The 24799-nt window shown below is 38.9% G+C and overlaps 2 protein-coding genes across 3 annotated transcripts; one reads left to right on the plus strand and one right to left on the minus strand.

The window, feature by feature from the left end:
* Nucleotides 1-1147: 1147 nt before the first annotated feature.
* Nucleotides 1148-24498, minus strand: capn5a (calpain 5a). 2 transcript variants are annotated; one of them, XM_026913998.3, is made up of 13 exons: nucleotides 24358-24498; nucleotides 21108-21279; nucleotides 16434-16565; nucleotides 9591-9799; nucleotides 9115-9307; nucleotides 8622-8815; nucleotides 8216-8293; nucleotides 7181-7376; nucleotides 6558-6680; nucleotides 6104-6300; nucleotides 5807-5928; nucleotides 5587-5723; nucleotides 1148-4474 (listed from the first exon to the last, which is right to left on the minus strand). In XM_026913998.3, the coding sequence occupies exons 2-13, from the start codon at nucleotides 21270-21272 to the stop codon at nucleotides 4292-4294; spliced, it is 1929 nt and encodes a 642-aa protein (XP_026769799.1). In that variant the 5' UTR covers nucleotides 21273-21279; nucleotides 24358-24498; the 3' UTR covers nucleotides 1148-4291. The 2 variants fall into 2 exon arrangements, with proteins under 2 accessions (XP_026769799.1, XP_053091029.1); XM_053235054.1 differs by lacking the exon at nucleotides 24358-24498 and adding an exon at nucleotides 23922-24301.
* On the plus strand, nucleotides 10149-12373 carry ompa (olfactory marker protein a). Its single transcript, XM_026913999.3, has one exon. It carries the CDS (start codon nucleotides 10352-10354, stop codon nucleotides 10838-10840), a length of 489 nt encoding a protein of 162 aa, XP_026769800.3. The 5' UTR covers nucleotides 10149-10351; the 3' UTR covers nucleotides 10841-12373.
* Nucleotides 24499-24799: the final 301 nt, after the last annotated feature.

Below are 24799 nucleotides of genomic sequence, written 5' to 3' on the forward strand. Positions count from 1 at the left end.
CTGCGCAGCATGGGAGGTAAACTGACCCCCTCTGTCTCAGAGCAATCGCTGAAAGACACACATCACAAAAATTATCTAAAAGCACAAATAAAACATACAAACGAAGATGCACTATCTTTGTTAGACGCACTTTGTTGTCATCTCTTTTAGGCCATTTTTGGGTGGAGGAAAAGGTCACAGGTTCTATCATGCATTCAATATCCTCACTAACTTACACATCGCTGGCTTTTACTGCGAGCATGGAAACACACTTGGGGTCATCTTCCTGCCTCTCATATCACCACTGGGATAAATATGCATGTAATTAGCAGTTAAATTTCTTAATCACTACGTATATACCAAGTGGTCATGTGGGTGTCTGCCAAATAAAAAATGTGTTCATTGTAAACGTACCTAAGATCATTAATAAATCAAGAGTCCCAATGTTAAAAGAACACAAAGGCTGGAGATACAATGGAATGGCTAACAATTGGAAAATAGAGAAACACACCATGAGCTATTCTCAGTTAAGCATTAACAATTTCATATAAAGCCAAGTTTTAAATTGAGTTTGATTTGGTTTGATTTATTAGTTTGATTGAGTTTGATTCATTCTTATATACAATACATCCTATATATTTAAATACTGTCTATGCATGTACTGTATGCATATTATATATACCACAGCACTGTTGTGTAGTGCAGGCAAATCACAGGTTTATATTAATGCACTTGTTCTTATACCTTATTAGTTCTATAGTAACGACTCACACCGAGACTTGTATGGCTCACATAAACACATTTTTATAGAAGAATGTAATTGGTGATCTGGTGACGCTTTTTGTGAGATGTTTATTTAGCATTTTTGGAAGTCTCCAGTGTCAGCGTTGTTAAATCTATTATTTTTCATTGTCCAACACAGGAAGGTACAGAGCTACAGAGGATTTTCTGCTTTCCACTTTCTCAGTGACTTGACAAGCTGTTGAAGGAACAACTTTTCATGGCTGTTATTCCATAAGTAATATCAGGAACTATCTTATTTTGTGGATGCTCCACAACATTAAATGTAATAATAAACAGATAAAAATATTCATTCTTTAACAATTAAAAAAATAGATGACGTTGGCAAATTTATGTGGTATAAGAGGAATAAACATAATGGGACATGTTTCAAGATTCAAGAGGTTTATTGTCATATGCACAGTGAAAACACAACGGTTTAGACCATACAATGAAATTCTTACTTTGCATGTCTCCCTAAAAAAAGAAGAAGAAAAATATACATAAAATATAATGCATATAATACATAAAAATATAAAAATTTACAGTCCCTGAGTTGGTAAGTTAGTAAGTTATGTTGTTACAGGAAAATGATTAACTGTAAAAGTAACTCCCCCTTGTGCCAGGTTAAATTACACAACCCCAGTATTGATTATTTTCCTATCACAGCATGCTGTTGTGCTTTATTCCCTGTATACTGTACATACACTCACCAAACATTTTATTAGGAACACTTGTACACCTACACATTCATGCAATTATCTAATCAGCTAATCGTGTGGCAGCATTGCAATGCATAAAATCATGCGGATACGGGCCAGCAGCTTTGAGTCCAGGCTGGTGGAGGTAGTGTAATGGTGTGGGGAATGTTTTCTTGGCACACTTTGGGGCCATTAATACCAATCAATCATCACTTGAACAGCCTATGTGAGTATTGTTGCTGACCATGTGCATCCCTTCATGCCTACAATTTACTCATCTTCTGATGGCTACTTCCAGCATGATACTGCACCATGCCATAAAGCAGAAGTAGCCTCAAACTGGTTTCATGAACATGACGAGTTCAATGTTCTTCAGTGGCCTTCCCAGTCACTGGACCTGAATCCAATAGAACACCTTTATGATGGTAGAACGAGAGATTCTCAGCATGAAAGTGCACCTGAAAAATCTGCAGGAATTGTGTGAATCATGTCAACATGGCCCAAAATCTCAAGGAAATGTTTCCAACATCTTGTGGAATCTATGCCTCGAAGAACTGAGGCTGTTTTGAGAGCAAAGGGAGGGCCTACCTAGTATTGGTATAATGTTCCTAATAAAGTGCTCTGTGAGTGAATACATCAGCAGTGGTCTTCTGGTGGTCCCTTTCTGCTGATGGATGGGTTTAAAGTGGCTGAATGTAGAGAGAAAACACCACCGACTGTAGGAATGAGACAGGAGTATGTACCGATGAATATATACCTATAATAGATACACTAGGTATGACAATAGGTAGGACATAATAAACACTGGCATCTCTATATTTATACAGTATGAACACCAGTCAAAAGTTTAAACACTTTACCAAATGGATGTTTTGAAACATGTTACCTGTTAAGAGTTAGTCACAACAGTTATAAAAGTAATGAAATTACAATGCAAATCCACTACTCCAGTTCACTTTATTTCCGATTTAACTTTATACTCTGGATATACATACACAAGTATCAAACAGGTAAAAGACGCATGTTATACCTTATAATCTGATCATTACAACAATCCAGCTTTTTTTTTTTTTTGGTCAATGTTGTGTGATGCAAGACTGAGTAATAAAGGCGCAACATTTGAAACAGACAAACTTCTTTAGTGATTAAAAATACAAAATGGCACGTCATTGCACATCTTTGGCAGGCATTTCATAGCATGCACTCACCTCAGCTTTATCATTATCCATGCAGGCAAGGTTCATTACAATATATAATGTACCATTAATTTAGCCTGAACAGATTATCACACATCTGTGTTGAAATGTTTGTTTCAACATTGTAATGTCTATTAAAAGAGAATGTACTTGTTAGAGAAATTTTTCAGATATGTTTAAAAAAAAATACTAAAATAAAAAATAAAAAATAAATCCATTTTTAAAGAGCAGGAAATATTATATATTGCATATCAAATGTTACACTTAAAGGCAACAGAGTAAACAAAAGATTAAACAAAAGACCTCAACAGAACAGAAGCTTCTACAAGAGGAATAAATACTCTTTAGTATCCTTGAGACTTTGTGATGATGTACTGCCACCAAGTGGTCATTTTGGTCAAGTGTCAGCACTGCTGCTTTGATTCTAATCAGCACAAATCGGCTTTCCTTCTTTGCTATCTTTGAATCTTGCCATCCAAACATACAAAATACACTTGTATACTTACTCGCCACTTATATAAAAACAAACACGTTATGGACACAGTTGTGCTGATGTGCTATTGATATAAAGCAAGCTGTAGTCATTGCTTGTTTTTTAAACAGAATTATAAAAAGGGCATGTAAGGCTGCAGTGGCCAGTCAGTGACGTTCAGTACAGCAAGCTCTGCCCTAGTGCTTCCCGGTCCGCAGAAAAGTACACTAAAGGTGCATTCACATATGCAATATTTAGTCATGCTATGTACTTTGGGATTGCGAGCAGCATTATAGTACAGATATGAGCTGCTAAACTGAGCCAAGAGGCATGACCTGAGCCAAAGGACAGAGCTGTAGTGGAGCTGAAAGGTCACATGTACTGGAGATTTGGACCGAAAATAATACTAATACTAACACTAGTGAAAGCGCCCTAAAATTATGTGTTTCATTTGGTGGAAACACAAAAGGTTCCTGATAAACTTTCTTATGGTGGAAAGGCACCTATAAAGTATAGTAATAAGAGCACTGGTTTAAAAGTGGTTAGAATCCTGAGGTGTGAATTTCAGACCCATTTGAGGCACTATTTCCCTACTGATGGTTGTGTTCCACAGAATTAGCTGATCAGAATATAAAATTAAGCCTGGGCCTAACTGGCCACTCAAACGAGGCGGATATAAGAAGACAGTGCTAATACTGCCTTCAGCTATTGTGCAGTTAGCTGAGTGCTAATATTGTGTAAACATGCTTAATTACTGTCCAGCATATTTAATGGCTGTTATACGGATGATTAAAAACACTTTGGATGATTAATTGGCAACGAAAAGATTCACATACTTTTTCCAACCTTAGAGAATATATACATATAGTAGAATTCCACATACATCAGAAGGAAATGTATCAATTAACAATGTAATATCACACTGATTTTGGTCCCAGAGATCATGTAAACAGAACTCATTAAGGCCATTATTATTAGACATGTAAAGCCCCACTACAGACAAAAGTGGTTAGAAAAGTCTGGTGAAGTATGCAATATGTAAACTATATCCACAAAAGAAAAGTGCTCTCCACATTATCAAAGCTTCACATATAACTGACAGATCCACACAGAGGTGAAGTTTATCTTCATGATCCTCTTGATTTTGGCTGACCTGGTTGCTCTCAGATATTGGTGAGGACATTGCTGGTGATGAGGCTCACACTGAGCATGCCCGGGAGGTCACTGTTCTGACGGCTGCCTTTGCCCTTTAGATGGAGTACGTGATCCTTCTGCAGGTCTGAAACATCTGAGTTCAGAGTCACCTGGCCCAGGAATGAATCGGACAGGACGTTTTTGTTGTAGATCTGTGGGGAGTCAAGGGACAATAAGACAATAAATTATAATCTGTAGCAGGTTGTCAGTAATTTTTTTTTCCTTTTCCACCTACAATAATCATTTGCTTGTTTTGCCTTTCAATCCACAAACTCTTTAGAGCACCTCAACATCCCTCACAGCTTTGCTGTATTTTTATCCATTTGATCATTTTAAAATGTAAGTCATCCATGCATTTTTTTTTTCATCAAATTCATTCATCCATCTATTCACCCTTCCATCCATTTATATATCCATCTATGTATCAAGTTATCCATCTACCCACCCACCCATCCACCTTCCCATTCATCCATCCATCCACCTACAATTCCATTCATCTATCTACCCACACATCTACCCAACCACGCACCCATCTATCTACCCACTCGCCCATCCATCTACCTGCTCGTTTTTCTACCCACTCATCCACCTACCAAGGACCCAACCATCCATCTATCCTAACCATAAAAGCCAGGCTGTGTTCGGATTTTACGGTGCTAAAGGTTTTTAAAGCTAAAGACGACATGATATATTCTATGAATATTTATGCAAAGCGACCTTCAATCCCAAACAGTAAAGCACAGTGGTAGTAGCATCATGTTCTGGGGATGCTTTTCATCAGCAATGACTGTGAAACTGGTCAGTGTTGAAGGCAAGACAGATGGAGCCAAATACAGGGGAATCTTATGCAAACAACAAAGGTCTGCTTTTCTGTCAATTGTGTTGTGTAAATCAAATGGTAAATACCCCAGTTAAGACAATTTCAATTCCAGGCTGTAACACTCCAAATGTGAAAAGGTTCAAGGGGAGTGCAAGGCACTGTATTTGTCCATCTAAACTCAACACTTCGGGTTTTAGAGTAGAACACGTATTTCTGAGCCTGAGTTGGAGTCAGACATGTTCTAGCTATGTCTCAAATTGCACACTATGCATTATATACTATGATGTAGGTGATTAGTATAGTAAATCTCAAAAAGACAGCATTCAAATCAACGAGCTGTTCCAGAACAGCTTCGAAAGGAACAATCACTAATCCAAAATGTCCAGATTACATTTATTTTGGTACCCAAAATATGCGATATAAGACACAGCTTCTGTCTGTTACCTGAATGCGTATCTGCTCTTTGGGTTTCTTCCTGTAGAAGAGTGCCTTCACATCAAACTCAGGACTCAGTGTGTCCTTGTGCACGGGGGAATGCACCTTCTCCCCTTCACAACTGATGATCACATATGGGTCAGATGCTGCAAAGAGAGCCACAGAGTCAGTCAAACATCTGTGTAGTTTCTGAAACTATTATAAGCAACACAGAAGTAAAAACATGTACATCTGTCAGAGTCCTGGCCCTCCAGTCCCACAGCCTTCATCACATGCACCTGTGTGACCAGCTGTGGATAGCCACAGAGGCCTGTCCAACACGTCTGCGGAGGCTCATCCAGGGACAGTTCTCTGAGACACACACATGCGTGCACACAAAATCAGTAAATAATGTAATGATGGGTGATGGATTGAGTTAGTGTTATTATGGTTTCTATATTATAACTGCATAGAGCTGTTATAAAGAGATACAAGCATAACCCAAAGCTAGGAGAGCTTTATGGGTGAGAACTGGGTGAATTATTACTTGCACTCTGAAGGCACATCTGTGAAGACTCGTAACATGAAGTCTGCTTGTAGTCCAGGGTCAAAGGTCGTTGGGATGATAACATAACGGCCTTCTTTCAGGTCCTTGCGCAGGAACACGCTGCGAGAGTTGATGTAGACAGAGCTGCACATCTTCTGCTGTGGCTTGTGCATGCGGTAGATCCTATTCAGCTCCACCTAAAGGGTGAAAAACAGACAATGAACAAAGTAGAAAAAAAATGAATTACAAGTTGGTGTAGTTGGGTGTCACTCATTATGGTGTCATTAAATACTTCCCTCTGTGTGTGTTCATATTTAGCTGTCTGTTTGGGCATGTCTTAAGATTTTGGTATTCAAATTAGATTTCGGTGTACATGCAGCGTTAATTAGCTGCATTAATAATTACATCTACAGAAGGTCCTCACAAGGATATTAAGATAAATGTGTGTGTGTACCCTTTGAATGTCGAAGCCGATTGCCAAGTTCTCTCCTTTGCCTTCTTTAAGTTGAGATCTTTTATCTTTCTGCTGTAGGCAGATTAAAACTTCATCCTCTGGCTTCTTCACATCAAACAAATACTGGAGAAAAGCAAAATCAGGACAATGCATCAACACAAAAAAAATTAATAATAAAAACTATACAACAGTTAGTTCTGGTCCACTAATATACAAGTATAAGCGGTGTTCCTAGAGTGCTGATATTTTAGTATTACAGCACTAGCACATTTTACTGTTTGTATCACTCCACTTGTCTGTGCTTGCTACATAAAATGTTACCTTCTCTCAATAGAGAGAAGCTAGCTACCAAACTACAATAATAACATAAGTTATCCTAAGTCATCATGAGTTTTAGCTTCTGTTACTGAGGGCAGAAATACAAGCTGGCTAGCTACATAGCTAGCTAATATCATTCAGGTAGAAACAGGCAGCTAGCTTTTAATAAACATTTCTGCTGATGCCAGTAACATTATGCAAATGTTTGTCTTAATAAACTGCAGCAAAATTAAAAGCTAGAGGTTCTGTTACTGAAATATCTTTAGATTAAATGAACATGAGCTCACACACCCACAGACACACACCTGTGGGTTCTGAAGGTACGTGGCTTTGTTGTTAATGCAGCCTCCAGAGCGGTTCTTCAGAGAATCATCGTGCCGAGACCAGGAGCCAAACTTCACATCCTCTTCCCAGGTCTTATGGATGCTCAGGTATGATGTGTTAATGAGGCGGCACAGGATCAGGTCTGTGAAGTGCTTAGTGAAATCCTCAAAGGTCATCCTGAAGTGGAAGAAGAGGGCAAAAAAAGCTGTTAGTACAAGATTAAATGAACAGCAGATGTGTCATTTAGCCAAAAAAAAAAAAAAAGCGCTATGTTAGTCCATAGTTTGTCCTGCTCCAATGTAATTTGTTTCAGTTAAATCTAAGTTTTCCATCATGGGAGAGTCTTCAGGACATAGGACTCTGCACTTTGTGGCTTGTTGGTATCATGACAAGCTATGTTTTTTGTCTTATTAACTTCAGGCTGGTGAGAGAACGACTGTTTATAGCTGCTATAGTGTAAGTGATAACAAGAACTAACCTGTTTTGCATATAGCAGGGCTTCTATCAAAATTTCCTGCTGAGCGTTTGTTGAAACTGATGTATATCCAAACTTCTCTCTCTCTCCCACATACAAAAAACACAGATGTCCACGGACAACCAGGGAGTGATCAATGTTGTGTGCAGTAATTTTTAACTATTTGCCGTTGTGACCTGGATCTAAGGCTTGTAAATCTATGCATCCATATCATACACTGTTTTACCAAACTTATTCTTTTTTTTTTTTTTTTTTTTTAAACACCCTTACATTTTATGGCAACCAGTCTTCTGGATTTGTCACTTCTATGTGTCACAATTAGTTTGTGAAAAGCTGTGAAAACCTGTTGTTTTGTCACTGTGAGCACTGCATTAGACAAGTGATAATCTACTGATCTCTAGTGTGTCTGCTTACAGAAAAAGCATTTTCTACTTATTATCATGCAGCATTATTAGCACATTATTTAACAACTGATTTTCAAGGAGGGACATTTCACAAGAAGTAAGAAAAAGAAGGCGTCTGCATTTAAAGAATCTCTTACCAGAATTCACCATCGTCCCGCACAGTTACTCCCAGCTTCTCCCGCTCACTCTTACTGACCCTCTGCCACTCCTCTGAGCTAGACGGAAGGAAAGAAAGCATTCAGCAATTAGTCTATTAGAAGTTCAGTAGGTTAATGTGTCAATATCCTTATCCTGTTCTTCGTTTTCTACTACACATACTGTACAAACCATTAGATTTTCTAATCATTAATATACACCATATTCATTTAAAATTCTCTCTTATTCTACTCTTATTTCCTGCTTGTATACAATGTCAGTGCTGGCAATTGCCAAAGCAAATGTCTTTATAATGAATCCTACTTGGCCAATTAAAAAAAAAAAAGCTAGTGGAAAAGGGGAAATGTCTTCTGCTGTTTGTCCTGAAGGGGGCAGACTTGCGCTAACCTGTCACTCCAAGGCCCGTTCCACTCCTTCTCCCCCCACGGGTTCCTCATGCGGATCATGGTGAGCTTCTCAGACTTGAAGAAGGCGAGCAGACCGTGGCCCAGACGCACCTTGTGCACGTCTGTCACTGCATATGCGTGACCTTTGACCAGACCGCATTCCAGCCGAGCCTCCATGTCGGCCTGAGAGGTCGCCTGGGAACACGCACAAATTATTTCAAGTATAATTTAACATAATTTTTTTATTTATCAGTTATAAATAGTTACATTGGTTGTAATTTCAAAACAGTACAGGTGTACACATCACATAAACGAATATACTCATGAAATCAATATCAGGTGTTAGTCATTAAGAGATAATTTAACACTAGCTAATACAAATGAAATGAGTAAGTTGGGTATTTCTTTTATGCAAAACCATAAATAATAACAAAAAAAAAAGTTGTTTTTTTTATTTCATTTCAATTTCTATCAGTCGACTACAGCAATCTCACCCTGATGGAGCAGCTGATGAGGCCTCCTCTGTTGTGGACTTTGAGGACACGCTCAAACAGCTGGTTGCGTGCTTCTTCGTCCTGATTGAAGTGGCCCTCCAGCAGGTCAATGGGTTCTGAGACGCCCCCGGTAAAATCCACCAGCGCGTCGGCTGTGTTTCCGCCATCCAGAGCCTCGTAGCAGCCATAAAGCCTGGATGGTCACAGAGAGGTCGACATTAGCGGACGCTATCCAAGACAAGTCCATTTTTATTGCTACCTCATCCATATACAATACATTTGGAAAAAACCTACAGGATCATAGTGCAAAATATAATACAAGGGTGTTTACTGACGGTTAAACTGCATTCAATACAGAGTTTGGACTAAATTATATAACAAGAGACAATACAAGCTAACTAATGCTGTAGGAATCTCAAGTGCTATGCCACACATGTTACTACTGCCCTATAATACAATAATTATATTTCACTTGCTTGGCGTAGGCTTTTTCCACCAGTGCGCTCCAGAACTCATTGCTGTCGTTAGAATGGCAGTAAATCAGATGGCCGTTGGTGGTGGGCAGCCGATCATCAATGACCACGTCCACCCACTCTCCAAAACGCCAAAACCGAAAGTGGAAGATCCCAGCATAAGCCTCTGGCTTGTCTTTCTCCCATTCCTGGTCCTTCCAGTCTGGAATCACCTAAACAAAAAAGCATGTATATCCTTCATAAATAAGTTCTCATAGTTTTGTGCTTCATTTAGAGCAATAGATGAGAACAGATATGAAAGCCAGCAAAGACTCTACATTAATATGGATGCTAGCAGTAGAACTACATATGAATATATTCTTTCTCCACACCTGACAGACTTCATTATGGTGATGTTTACTCATTTACACACACTTAAACCTCACTTGTAGGATAACTCATTGTTGTGGAACTCTCAATTGTCAAGAAGTGCCTAAGGGAGAACCGGTAAGTTGCTGCATTGCACGTCATTAGCCTTCTGTTGCTTAGTGATGCAACACATCACACACCAACCATGAATCCACCATTCGCTCCTCTATTCCACCACTGCATATGAAATCGAATCCATGCAGTCCTCAGCAAAATTAGGCTTATTGCCCTCTGGGAGCAGACACAGAGGGTGGGAGGGGTAGCAAAAGTGTGGGGTAGAAAGAGGAGGAAAAGTAGAGAGCTGCCAGGCAGACACATTCACACACACACGCTGCCACAGAGAAACTATTTCAGTCATGGCCTCGGAGAGTGAGATGGAGCTGGAGTTCACTGAGGACCTGCAGCTGACTGAGGTGATGCGGCTGAGGGTTCAGTCTCTGCAGCAGCGTGGGCAGAAGAGGCAAGACGGCGAGCGCTTGCTTCTGCCCCATGAGGCAGTGTTCCGGCTGGACTTCACCGATCAGGAACTGACCTTTTCTCACTGGAACGTGACCCTGACTGGGCCGGGCCGCCTTTCAGTTACAGGTATCTCACAGCTGTGGACACCCGACCTCACCAACCTGATGACGCGCCAGCTGCTGGAGCCCACGGGCCAGTTTTGGAGGACGGCTGGTGACCCAGAGGACGCACCCATTAAATGCCTGGAGGCTGACATCCAGGAGTTTGGAGAGAGGATCGCTGAGCTGGCCAAGGTCAGAAAGGTCATGTACTTCCTGTTCGCCTTCAAGGAGGGAGTGGAGAAGGACGGTGTAAAGTGCTCAGTGGTGTTCAAGAGGAACGCCTAGGCAGAGTCATGAGTTCGGAAGCATGGAAAGCCTTTGATGTAATATTTTTCTGAAACATACTAATGCTTAAGTTAACTTGTTAGTCTTTCTGCCTCTTTTATATCCAACTGTCAATTAGAGAATGAGTTAATAGTGAATGTTTGTTTGTAGTGGGAGTTTAACATCAGAGTAATTTAACGATTAATGTTAAGTATGTGTATACATATATACACTATGTCCAAAATGCTGCTTTAATTACAATAATTTCGGTGAAAAAAAAAAAAAAAAAATTATATATTATATATATATATTTTTTTCTTACATGCATATTTATATTATAGAGCATTTAATATAGTGGAGTTATAGAGCATTTTAACAAAGTAACAAAGGAAAATCCTGTAATGTAATGTACTATAAACTGTGTTGATAGAGAAAGTGCATTAGCTTATATTAACACTACCTCCAATGTTCTGCCTAAACTAGGATTTATTTTATGAAAAGGTCAATATATAAACATATGTAAAACTTAATGATAACACAGAGCCCTATCAATTAAAATATTTTTTGTCATCAGCATGTGTCTCAGTGTCTTTCTTTTCATTAATATGTGTGTGTGTGTGTGTGTGTGTGTGTGTGTGTGTGTGTGTGTGTGTGTGTGTGTGTGAATAAAGAAATCCAGTCAAACCGTCAGTTGTTCATCGCTCACTGCAAGGTCAGTCCTATCAGACTTTAGGTCACTGTACACTTTAATCAATACTGCAGCTCGTCATTATGTCCTGCCTGGGGCAGACAGTGTGGGGACAAACATCACAGCTTACACCATCAATCTATATATGACATTCCAAAGCTGGGGCAAGAGTCAAAGGCTTTTTGGTGTAATCATATACAGACCTATATTATATCTTTACCGAGACCCAAGCACAACTGTCTGTTAAGGACAATATATTACATATTACACATTTAACATGAACGACAGGTTTATATTAGTGCTCTCATTCTTACACTATCATTTCTCATTCACAGAGACTTATACGGCAGAGGCTCTGTATAATCTAAGACTAATAATAAACACAGCCAATCAATTTTACTGTACGAAGGCAGCTAAAAGGACCTTTTTTGCTCCCTGACTTTTGAATTCAAATCTCAGGCATTGGTCTGCCCTCTTGTTTAATTTTTTTCAGTCTCTCCTCATAAGTATGAGCTTCAAAAGAATTTTATAAAATCAGGTCAACATTAGTAGTGTCTGCCATTCCGTGCCAAGATGCACCTAAGCTGCTTAGCTGAAGAAGGAAGTCAAAGCTAGCTAGACTTATAAACTAATTTCAGATATGAATGCAAATAATCAAACAGAACTTTGAGATGTCAGTCAAGTTCATTCCCGTTTCTGTGACTGGCAGTTTGTTATGAGGTTCCACCGCTTTGAGAAGTCTACCAATCATCAAAAAGAGAAGCTGCACTGTCCAATAAACATTGAGATGTTTTTCTTTATGTGCAAAACTGATGTTGGGCGAGGAGGCCTGGTACACACTCAGTGTTCCAACTGACCCTAAAGGTGTTCAGTGAGGTTGAGGTCAAGGCTCTGTGCAGAACACTCAAGTTCTAGCACACCAACTTTGTCTTCATGTGCACAGGGGCATTGTCATGCTGAAACAGGTTTGGGCTAGACCTCTCAGTTCCAGTAAAGGGAACTTCTTAAAGCTACAGCATACAAAGACATTCTATGCAACTGTGTGCTTCTAACTTTGTGGCAACAGTTTGGGGAAGGTTCACACATGGATGTAATGGTGAAGTGTCCACATACTTCTGTCCATATAGTGTATGTATTACATTCAAAGAAAATACATTCAAAGCAGACAAAACTCAATGCAAGAAGTTTATAGTTCGATTTTAACTGATAAAGAAAATTAGAGGGAAGCCACACCTCCTTCACTAGGACGGACAGGCACAGAGACCACACCTCCTTCATGGGACCATGGGCTCCTTCAAGCACTGAAGCCACAACTCCTTAGTGGACCAACACACACAGAACCAGGCCTTACAGCCTCCTTCCCTGGGACTGACATAATATTCAAATATAGAAGAGGAGGACAACAAACAAGTAGCAAAAAGATAACAGAAAACCCTGAAGACCCCCTGCATGTGTGTGTGTATACGTGCGTTTGTGAGGACATGTGTGCACATGAGTGCATGTGCGTGTGTGCGTTTTGTAAGCAGAGGAAAGCATAACAGTGACTCTGTCCTCAGGGAGAGAATGAGAAGAATGTGTACAGATGTGCTAGAGAGACAACAGTAATGAGACCTCAGGAGGGAATGAGGTGTAAACCAGGGAGCGAGAAACCCCACAATGGAACAAGGAGGAGCCGAGAAATTAGAGAAGAAAAAGAAAAAGGAAAAAAAAAAAAAAAAAAAAATCCACTGCAGGTGAGAGAGTCATTTCAGGAGTTGCATTCACACAACACTCTCTAATAACTCTAATAATATTATATACAGTAAAGCTGCATGAGACAAGAAAATGCTTTTGGGTTCTGTGTGTACAGTACAGCAAATAGTTATAAGCATACATTTTAACTTCAGCAGATCACTTAACACATCTTTTGTGTTGCATATCTTACAAATATGGGTGCATTTTTGGAGGACAACTGTGTAACACTCTTTTGAATATATCAAAGAATAAACACTCTGTAAAACTTAGCATTACTCTGGCCTATGCTGAGAAGAACAACAGCCTTAATATAATATCTTTTGAGATGCTTTTCAGTGACATTTGATCCAAGAGTTGAATGTATTGAAGATACAAAAGAAAAAAAAAAAAAGTTTCATAAACAATGAGCAAAGAACAGAGAAAATGAAAGGACGCAACAAGAACACCAAAGAAGTTCAATAACAGGAAACCTTTTGAATCCGTTTCCTACAGGAAATGAAATGGTATGTGTGACAAGCAGGAGGGAGGGGCCAGGCTGTGAGGACGCACGTCTGGAGGCAGGTCCCGCCTCCTCCTTGCCCATCGTTGAATTTGTTACAGTATGCAATGTGACACTTCCTGGCACTGTGCCCAAATTGTGTCACTCATAATTAGGCCAAGGTGAGCAAAGAAAGCAATAAGGGTCTCGAGGGGGACCTAGTGTATCCCGCTAATTTACTTTTACAGACGCTGTCTCAATTTCCATACCCTTACAGATATAAAAATAAACAAGTGCCTTTTCCAGCCCTTCCAGACCTGCCCAAGAATCTGGTTATTTCTACAGCATGCAACAGAAAATATAATGTGAAGAGATTCATAATTAGCACATCCTCTCAGAGCACATCAAGATGCAAACTTCCTTGGGCTTGCAATATATATGTGCTGATATTATCAGGATAATTTCATTACTCATTAAGATTAGAGAATTCCAATATCACAGTTGTGTAATTTTCTATAACAGCAGCGTTTTTATTCATGTGCTAATTCTAATATGTTACTGTTCCTGTAATAACAGCTCATACACACAGACTTGCAGTTTACTGGACAAATGAGTACAATTCAGGTCATATGTTAATTACTACTGCTGTGAGAAAACACTGAAATTTTGGGCTATACAAGAATGACACCATCAAGTAAAATGAATGTTTAATATTTTTTTAGAAACAGTCAACATTTAAATAAACAAACAGAATTGTAAACAGGCCTATGCTTTATGCAAGAAACTTTTAAGAGTTGACTGTTTCGCCACTGTCTAGTCAACCATGTGATTGTACAGTGACTATTTTCCGGTAGGCCGGGAGAGGAAGTTTGATCTTTGGAATTGAGTAAAGAAGTATCTGACTGGGTAAGAGGGAATTTTAATTCCGGACTTAAATAGTGTGTTTATGACTGTGTGAGACAGGAATTTTTGTAACTCTGTCATTGAATAATGTATCTGGATTTTTGGGCATGTCAGCAGAAAGTTCCGCCTACAAGACCACCCAGAGAGTTCTTCAAACAAATCCCCATGACCAGTGGGGTTAGCAGTATTTAGCTAAGATGTGTACCTTGCTAGCTGTCCAATTTTCTCAGAGAAATTTTTTTTTTTTTTTTTTTTTTTTTTTTTTTAAACAAGACCACTGTAGCTGATTTGCCAACGGAAAGTGTTTGGGACTGATTGCTTTGGGATTTGCAATTTCTCTGTAACATGCCAAGCTGCATTTTCTGTCGTATCAACTTCAAGACAGAGGGAACAAAAAGAGAGGTTTATGAAGTAATGACTATCAAACCTGTGTTTTCAATTAACGTGCTATTTATTCACAGCAGATCAGGTCTGAAAGTCATTAGGAAGTTAAACCATTACAGAAATACATAACATCTGTAGCAAACATGTCAACCAAGAGATTTTTTTTTTTTTTTTTTTTTTTTTTTTTTTTTTTTTTTAAAGATACCCCACAATGTTTTTAAACACCAGGTCTTGGTCACTGAGGTGATTTAAATCCTTGTAACTAAACACAAAGCCAGTGCCTGGAAACAGACATGGTCGAGTCAGGGTTAAGGATGTTTAGTTCACATTACACTGAGACAGAGGAGCACATGAGTATTGATGCATGAGAGCAGGAGGCAAATGAGTCCCCTGGAGGGGCAATGACACAGAGTTTAGTGCCCATTTAACTGGCTCATCAGTTAACGCAGCATAAACAAGGGAAGGAAAGCAACATACAGCACAAAAATGAAAGCTCATTCACACTGAGTGTTGCATTCTCACAAAACAGGAGCAAAATCGATATGTAAACAAAGCACAGGCTTCAGTTACATGCAGTAACAGAGGTGTATGAATGTATAAGTGTAAGAACTATAATAGTTCTACAACTAATTAGGCATGAGCTATTAATCAAGTTTCATATCATGATAATTGCTGAATCTTTTGCTATAGTTTGTCTAGTTTTATCGTAGTTTATCTTTTACCATAGCTCAGAATGTACAACACATCGAACCTCAAGGCAGATGGACTACAACAGCAAAAGACCACATCATGAAAAGAACAGGAATCTGAGGCTGCAATGGGCCCAGGCTCACCGAAACTGGACATTAGATCATTGAAAAAACTTTTTCTAAACTTACCGCATAATAAACCAATTAATAATTTATTATTACTGCTGTTGTTGTTATAATAAACAACATTTTGTCTAAGGCAAATTTTCCATTGGTGCACAATAGGTTATTTTAACCAGATTCTGTACAGCTGCAATAAACAGAGTAATTTACAAAAAATATATATGTTTTATAACCTACTACTTCACGTTTGCTGTTAGGCCACTGTATTTAAAATTTTAATTAAAAAAAAATAAATAAAAACTTGCCGCCACTATGCATCGCAGATTAATCTACCCAATGCGGAATGAGTAGCTCATCCTGGCTGCTTGACTTAAACCGTTTTCTCAATCATACCCACGTTGATGAAACTGGCATACTCATACTGGTGACTCATTAGATCCTGGTTTGGTATGTACTTTGTAACTCTACTGTGTACTCTGTTAGAAACTGTCTAATCTATCCACTAACCAAATACATGCAGGACATGACTTCTCACAGTTTCCCCCCACAGTAACTCATTAGAAGACAGACAAGAAGATAAAGACAAGACATGAAGACAGACATGAGGACACTCACTTTGTGCCACAGGGCCTCTCGGGAAGCAAGGCTGGAACAGGCTGCTACAAACCAGCAGTTTCCCAGTTGCCCCTGTTGCAGGTCATGAGCACTGATGCCATTGACAAACAGGTGTGGGTCATCACAGAGTTCCTGAAAAAGAAGGAGAGTGCATTCACTGGTTATATACAGTGTATATACACACACACACACACACATACACACATACACACGGCCAAAAAAAAAAAAAAAATGAAATTGGCCAAGCCCAAAATAGCAAATATTAAGCTTTTAATGGTCTCAACAACAAATTATTGGTCAGAAAAGAAGCAAGAGTTAAACAAATGCACTCCTGTGACCTTCTGTGCCACCATTTGCTTGTTTATTTTTGCTGCAATGAACTGTCTGGGGAAAAGCTAGAAACAGGGAAATTCACTTATATAGCCTATGCAAAGGTAAAATCATGATAATGATTAAAATGGTTGATGTAAAATTCAAACTAACACATGACTGGATATACAAAATTTTCCAAAACATCTTCTGGTTATTTATTTGGTTAGCCTGACACACCTGATGCAGCCCATCAAGGGCCATAAGGCTTTAACATTTAAAGAAATCAAAGGGAAAAGCTATCCTATCCCTTAAAGTTCCTTTATCTAATTCTTGCTAATTTCCTGACCAATTATTTGTTGTTAAGACCATTAAACACTTAATATTTTGCCTTTTTTTTTTTTTTTGCCCAGGAGAGTATATTGAAAAATGGGCGGGTTCACACAAGCAGTGCCACGTTCGAAGTTGTTTAACACATCCAGATGTACATATCAGGAAATTAAAATTGAAATTCTGATCCATTGTCTCGTTCATCTTTTGATCTCAAACCCAAATGCCTTCAGTGTATTGCAAAAACAAAAGAATTATTCTTGCCATTCCAGTACTTTCAGAGGGGACTGTATATACAATAATATCACAATAAAGGCATATGCACAGCTGTCAATCAGAGCGACACTAGCCAATCGTGGGCATCAGTGAGCTTATGTATGCAGAAGAGGGCAGCAGTGCTTTCCGCAGCATGTGTTAAACTGTCCTGTGATGAAGCATGAGCAGCAGTTTGAAAAGATGTGGTGGCTTCATGTGTATCAGACGAAGCACATGGTAGCCTTCACCTCCCCGGCTGGTGGCTGTTGTGAGACTGGGGAGAGCTGGATAGCAGTTGGAAATGGTGTAAAAGCCAAAAGAAAAAAGTATGTAGCATCTTTCATCACATACCTTTTGCATGTAGATGCACATATCTGAAATCAAGTTACTTTAAATTGCCTCATCAGGAAACAATTAATCATATCATCTCAGTAATCCAGTGAGGAAATAGAGTAAATAAAAATCACTGACACGCTCATGCAGTTTTGGTGATTGCAAGATAATAGTAGAAGGAGTGATGGCACAAATGTAACTTCTATTTTATCTCCTGCAGTAAACCTTTAGTATTTCATGATATGACACTTCCACATACCTATATTCAGTCTCACTTCCAAAAAAACAGAAATGGGAAAACTGTATGATAATGACTGGTTAATCCTGTTTCTCACCATAGTGGCTGGTAGCCAATAAAATGTGATTAAACAAACTAAGGGGCATGTTCAAACCCAAAACCCACCCCCTAGCTACGCTACCTAGTAATCATAAATAAAAAGAAACACCAAACCCACGTGACATGTTACAGGAAGCTGTTTTAATTTGGTAGCGCTCATCCACCCTCTCTGGTAAAAGCACTGTAGAACACTTAGTCACGTATTCAGGCACAGCAGTTGATAAACCACAAACTGGAAGGGGAACTTCAAAAGTAATGACTACACAATTTCTTCCCTAGGAAGGTGGTTTTACAGTAACACGAACAGCCTTTTTGCTCTAACATTAAGACGTACAGCTAAACATGCCGTATTTTTTTTTTTTAAATACATTACTTTTCTAACCAAAACACAGCCATTTTGACTACAGACGACCATGAACTTCATATCCTAGAACATTCTACATGTCTTTTACCTGCAGATGTTAAACACTGAGGGGTGTACTTCATGTTGTAATATCATTGCACAAACAAAACCTCACCCACACTACACACTTGAAACCATCTCCACCCATAAGTGCATTTCAACCAACCTGTCTTGATTTACAAACCTCTATTTGTTCCCTCCACCTGGTCACATTATAAAGCCTCACCCAAATGCTATACAAACTCACCCAAATGCTGTTCAAATGCTGTACAAACCTCAAAACAATTAAAAAAAAAAAAAAAAAAGTCCACGCAGCCTAATGCATAGACATTATTATCAGTTCTGCTTATCTGCATTCTTAACTGGGTGCTTCATTAATATTTAACGCTGGGATGTAATGGGAAATGTACAATCGATTTAGCAGAGCCAGAGTAATGGCCTTGGCCGTATTTTATCCATATTGTATCGGATGGTAAGCTTTCAATGATCGACATGATGGAAACAAGCCAACATGACTCTTTTGTACAGAGATATTTGCAGATATTTAGTGTTTTAGGTTTTACACCCGTTCCTCACACTGTACATTTCCCATTACATTCCTGTACTGAATATTCACTATAACAAAAATGGTCAACTTCTGTATGTTAGGCGATGAATAGTGAATAAATCAGGTTTGGCTCTTTTTTTTTTTTCTTTAAATTTATTTAGACCATAGATCTGTTAAATTCTTGATTCTGTTAAATTTCTATAACCACTCTGACAGTGCAGGGTGTAATTCAAATCACAGGTTTATATTAATGCTCCTTCTAATAAGCTGTCCTTTCTAGAGGAACAATCTACACAGGGACTTGTATGGCGGACATTCTACATAAACAGATTTAAATAAAACAAGAGTGTTTTATTAGATAACAGATTTCAGTGAGATGTTTATTTAGCATTTTTGGAAGAAGTCTCCAGTGACAGCGCTTTACAGGCAGGTATAAAGCTGTTTTTTTTACGCTTTCCTACATGAGAATGTCTTCAGGGACAGTCTTATTAACTTCAAGAGGCAGAAAAAAAGCAGACGGCTGTTTTTAGCTTCTATAACATAAGTAATAATAGGAACTAACTGCTTCACAGACATTCCACAACATCAAATGTAACTATAAACAGATAAAAGTATGATGTTCTTTAATAAATAAAAAATTGCTGGCATTGGGAAAGTACTGTGATATAAAAGGAATAAAACACCACAGATCACCTCATCATTGAATATTTTACTATAAAAGTATACCCTGTCACATTTTATTCCTTACATATTCAAGTTATATATTTACTGTTGGTTAGCTGGAAGTGTACTGACTTGAAGTTACTACTCATGAGTTGCTCTTGAGTCACTCTATTAGTAAATATTTATTTTGGAGTTTTAATAGCTTTATAAGCTGACTTATTTTTTTTTAAACCAAACCAGGACACAAGTTCTAGTTTTCTTTATCCATATATTTGCACACATGCGCAGATGTAGATGTTCCACGTGGGCTAAGAACCTGATTACTGAACTAAAATCCAGGTATCAAATTTCTTGATGTATCAGATAACAGCAGTAATCTGATACAAGTTATTACAGTATACTGTTTACATGACCACTTGAATAATCTTATAACCAGTATTGCAAAAGTCAATAATGTGATAATGATCAACAAATGATGTATTGTGCAGTTCTAGTCTGTGTTTTTAACATAAAGAAATATTATTTTTCTGGTATTTCAATATAGCCCTCGCTGCAGAACCAAAAGTCTAAGGGGTAGAATTGGACCTGATCCAATCCCAGCCCTAACCCTGAACCTACCTCAGAAGATGCTGTGCAACCCAAAACAACAAACACACTTTCCCATCCAGAAACACCCCGAGTCGTCTCTACCCCCATGTCCTTTGGTTCTGCAGCAAGGGGTACTTATATATTTCTCTCACTCTCCAAAAAAGGATTTGATGCCTTTTTTTGAAGCCAAGACCTTAGCTCAAACTGAACCGCTAGGATTTGTTTCCACTTGTAGTACTACAGGAGACGAAAACAAGGACACTTCAATTGATAGCAATTGTCTATAAACACTGACAAATAAAAAGTACTTTATCTTTTATTTACATGTCCACTATCCTGCCCTGCTGATCAAACAGAAACAGGATCCGGTACTGCCGTGATCTAGTCCAGCTAGCTGTGTACTCTGTTTCTATTTATTTACAACATATAAAGTCTTCTGTATTTCCAACACACATGCTATGCACATGTTCCTGTCCAAAGGATTTACTCATTTATCATTTGCTTAAGTCGCAATTAACACTTGCTCTGCTGCTGATAATGACTTAATGCGCATCAAAAGAATCAGATCCACAACAGAGTTCTATCTAACCCAAGATCTTTTTTGAAAATGCATTTACAAATATTCTTACACTTGCTTCATATGACATTTTTAAACTGCATAACCTCATTTTTAAAACAGCACAGATTTTGTCCATATTTATACATTTAAGTTTACAGTGGAAATTTTTGGGAGGCGGGGCCTATGTGGCACAGTGTAAAAACATCTTATCTTACAGTGCGCATCTTTTCGCCTTGTAAAGGAAACAAAACTAAAGAAGCAAACATCAGATAGTGAACATGCCTTGCCTGAATGATTCCTTTTGAAGTGAAAATCGTGTGCATTTGATTTTTCAGCAAACTATCCCTCACCTTGGGCCTCTTCCATGTGACTTTGCCGATGCGGTTGCCGTGGTAGAAGAGCGAACGGTCCTCGGCGGGGAAGAGTGGGTCTTCAAACAACCTCCCATTCTGCCGGCATTGTTTCCTCAGAGTGGCAAACTGTTGGTCCTCGAAGGGCTTGACTGAGGAGAACATAGTGTGCCTGTAACAACAACAGAGAGCAGAAAATAAAGAGGAGGAAGGTGAGGTGTAAAAGCGAGTGGAAATATTTGGTGGACTGGGAAAACACAACGCTGAATTGTGGCAAACAACATGGGCATTTTGGTCAAAACCCGTTTTTTTTCTAACATACAAACCAAAAATGTATTTCGCCAAAATGATGTTAAAATATTTCTATGTACTGATAAGGAGCCAGTTTCACGAACACAGTGGTAAAAACAGTCATTCTGCCTATAGATAACTAAAACCTTGTTAGCCAAGTGTGATTTGCTGATGCAATGAATGTCACGCTTTTAGCAAGGTGCTGGATAGCTACAAGACTGTAGCAAAATGGATTGGATCTTCTTTACTTTTGGTGCTAACCAGATTTTAAAATCCTATGACTTCACTTCTAGTTGAGATACATGCAAAGCATATTTCAGTCCAGGAAAGACTGTGGTTTTTAGTAAAATATGTGAATATTTCAGCATATTAAAGTTTTTTCCACACATTTGTTGTTATTCTGTTTCAACTCCTAACACTCCTGAGCCAGCAAAGACTGGAGAAGAGTTTTAAAATTTTTACAGTTTTAAAATTATATTCCAACACTTGAAGACTTTTTCCAAAACACGTCACACATTAATTCCTTGTTTGAAGACTTTGCTAAGGAGATTATGAAAGCTTATGAAAATTTTTGTACTAATGTTATGTAGTGCTTAAAACATAAACACTAAGTGTTTACAGGGTCTTCATGATATTCTATGAAAATGAAGCTGTGGTTTTAGAATTCTTTAGTGTCTGTTGTAGCGCAACATTTTCCATCTGTTTTTGTTCTAGCACAAGTGAATTAGTGTTTAGGTAGTGATACAATGCATACAGCTCCACAGCCAGCTCCAGTGTTTTCTCTATAGCATTGCAGCTCTCAAAGGGCTTGAACGAGGAGAACACACTGCTGCCTGCTCCCACAACACAGATAGCACAGAATGGAGGGGACAAAATTGAAAGAGATAACAGATAATAGAGGAGGAGCTCCAAATGGTGTGACTGTTGAAGGGTTCATCAATCCTGAATGCCACAACCGTCTGTGGCTGGTCGTGGTTTTACATATTATAGGAAGAAGCACAGGGCTGATTTTACCATCCTGAATTTGCAGCTGTCCTTTGACATGAGGAGACCTATACGCTTAAAAGAAATGGTTGTTTCAGGGTCCTTTGGATAATTAAGTGATAAGGACATACATGTAACTATTAAGGGTTCCCCCAGAGAGACAAACCAAAGAACACTTATAGGTTCTAGATTAAACTTTTGTTTCATAAGCGTGGAGATAATGTCTTGGAATTGAAACTTGGAGAAAAATTTTTAAAAAACAAAAACTAAAAGAGAACAGCAAATGGAGGACAGCTGTCCAAGTCCGAGGCCTTTGGACTGGCAGGAATCCTGCAGTTTTACTGTTGTGGGTTTAATGTTATGTAGTGCTTTTTTATTTTGCCACTCGTTCCCATGTGTTTAGCTCCAGTAAGTTAAGAATAGAACTACGAAACACTGTATAATAATCAAAACTGGAGCCCTACAGAAGACACTTCCTGTGTTTCGTGTGTAGCACTGTGGGCTTTTGTATCATCCATACAAAGCGGCAAAAGATCATGTGAAAAAAAGTCACGACAATGACTCACTCACGTATTTCCTCAAAATTGCCTGAATACTGAATACAGAAATAAAACTATGATGTGGTTGAAAATCAGCTCAGATACCTAGAGCCAGAAAAACAATTACCATGATTTTTAATTTTTTTTGCTCAGACGTGCTGCTTTTCAGTCCTCTCCTGCTGAAGGGGACTTACAAAACCCGAACGAAGAGGAGGGATCTGCTCGCAGCTACGGAAAAGCAAACACAGACCTGTTGTCTGGGAGATTAGTCAGATGATGATAACTGTGAGGATCCATCATGCAGCTAACCCTGCTTATGGACTCGATAATCACACTGACAGTAAGCAGAGGCTGCCAGAAGTGCATTAAGTATGTGGACGGTCTGTAGGAGATTATGTAACTGGTTTGTTTGAGATGTTTCCCCGCTGCCTGTAATCAGGTAGAACCACAAGATGCAATTGTGGTTCAACAAATTCAACAAGCGATTGCTGTGGCATGTTAGTGGGTTAACGAAAGAACTCATCCATGTTTCAAAACAAGGTTTTGTGTTTGCTGTAGGAGGATTCACTCTCCTTATAGGGTTATTTACACTGGACATCTTTGCATCTTCCCACACTAACATGCTTGAGTCAACTTGTTGGCTTGTTATCAAAGCCTTCACTTCGCTTTATTTGGTGTGTCTGAGCAGGAAAATACACAATGCAGCACAATGAAACTAATGGAGCAGGGTTGGGAAACGCTGCAGTAGAAAATGTCAGACACACCTGCCTAACCTGTTATGTAACCTGTACAGATTGTGATTCAGTCTAATCCATTAGAACATGCAGAAGAAATGGAGTTCTTATGACGTACTTATATTTACAAGCAAATGTTAAGCTTTTCAAGAAGTTTTATGGGCAAGGCTGATTTGCAGAAAGTGCAGATAATTAGTGATCTAGTGATCTAGTCCAGCTCCCAGCACACATCAGGCTGGAAAGAAATGCTGTTAAAGGCAGGTTACCTGGCCAGGTGTGTTAGGAACAGGAAGTGGCCAGAATCCCTGAGTGCTGGGTTTAAACACTGCAGTGAAAATCCATATGATGCTCAGATGGAGGCTACTTAGGGCTTAAAAAAACAAGTTTAATGACAAGCTATGCAAAAACAAGCAGAAACAAGCAAAAACAAGCAGAAACAAGCATTGACAACTTATTTTTAGGAAAGACACATCATCCATAAACACTAGTCGAGCCCATAGTTGCTATCTGAATGGGAAAAATCTAAAGTTTTGCTTTTGTTATGACAAAAATGAACTGAAGCACAAGTTTAATTCCCCATGCACAACTGTTAACACTTAGAGCATTAAGATGGAAAAAGACCGCGCGCAGCCTTTTCCTCAGAGACAGTTAACAACTTAGCCAAAAAAGCTTGTAAGAAGTTTTCACACTATTTTAGTTTACCTGTAAAGTGTCCTCCGTCCCTAATGAGTCTTGTTTCTCCCCAGGGGGACCTCCCAGCACACTCCGCTGCACAGCGCTTAGTTTGGTTTGTTTGTGATTATCTCCTCCTCCCGACTCTCAGCAGGGAGGGGCCATTTTGTGGGGAAGCCGCTCTCCGTCCAAAAACAACAGTCGTGCTGGGGCTAGCTGTGATTGGTCGAAACGCTCCCGCGCTGAAATTGCCTTTACTCTGATTGGTCAGAACAGTTAGCTCCGTGAACCTATCATATTCTGAAAGTTCAAGAAAGCGTTCTTTCTTGCTTAGTAACTGTTTACGTTTACATTTTTGGTGTTCATTTTAAAACTCTGTAAAACCAAGTCAATCTACACTATCTGGTCAAAGGTTTGTGGACACCTGACCCTCACACCTATACTGTATGTGCTTAATGAAGATACCATTCCA

The sequence above is a fragment of the Pangasianodon hypophthalmus genome, chromosome 6 (genome assembly GCF_027358585.1).
Source record: "Pangasianodon hypophthalmus isolate fPanHyp1 chromosome 6, fPanHyp1.pri, whole genome shotgun sequence".
Classification (NCBI taxonomy): Eukaryota; Metazoa; Chordata; class Actinopteri; order Siluriformes; family Pangasiidae; genus Pangasianodon; species Pangasianodon hypophthalmus.

Bases quoted from the DNA above. Each gene is read 5' to 3' on its own strand.
- ompa (XM_026913999.3), top strand. From the start codon at position 10,352: ATGGCCTCGGAGAGTGAGATGGAGCTGGAGTTCACTGAGGACCTGCAG.
- capn5a (XM_026913998.3), bottom strand. From the start codon at position 21,272: ATGTTCTCCTCAGTCAAGCCCTTCGAGGACCAACAGTTTGCCACTCTG. The intron at 6,301-6,557 runs GTACACACACAC...TTCACCCTTTAG, and splicing joins TCGGCTTCGACATTCAAAGG to GTGGAGCTGAATAGGATCTA. The intron at 4,475-5,586 runs GTAACAGACAGA...GACTCCCCACAG, and splicing joins AAGAGCAGATACGCATTCAG to ATCTACAACAAAAACGTCCT.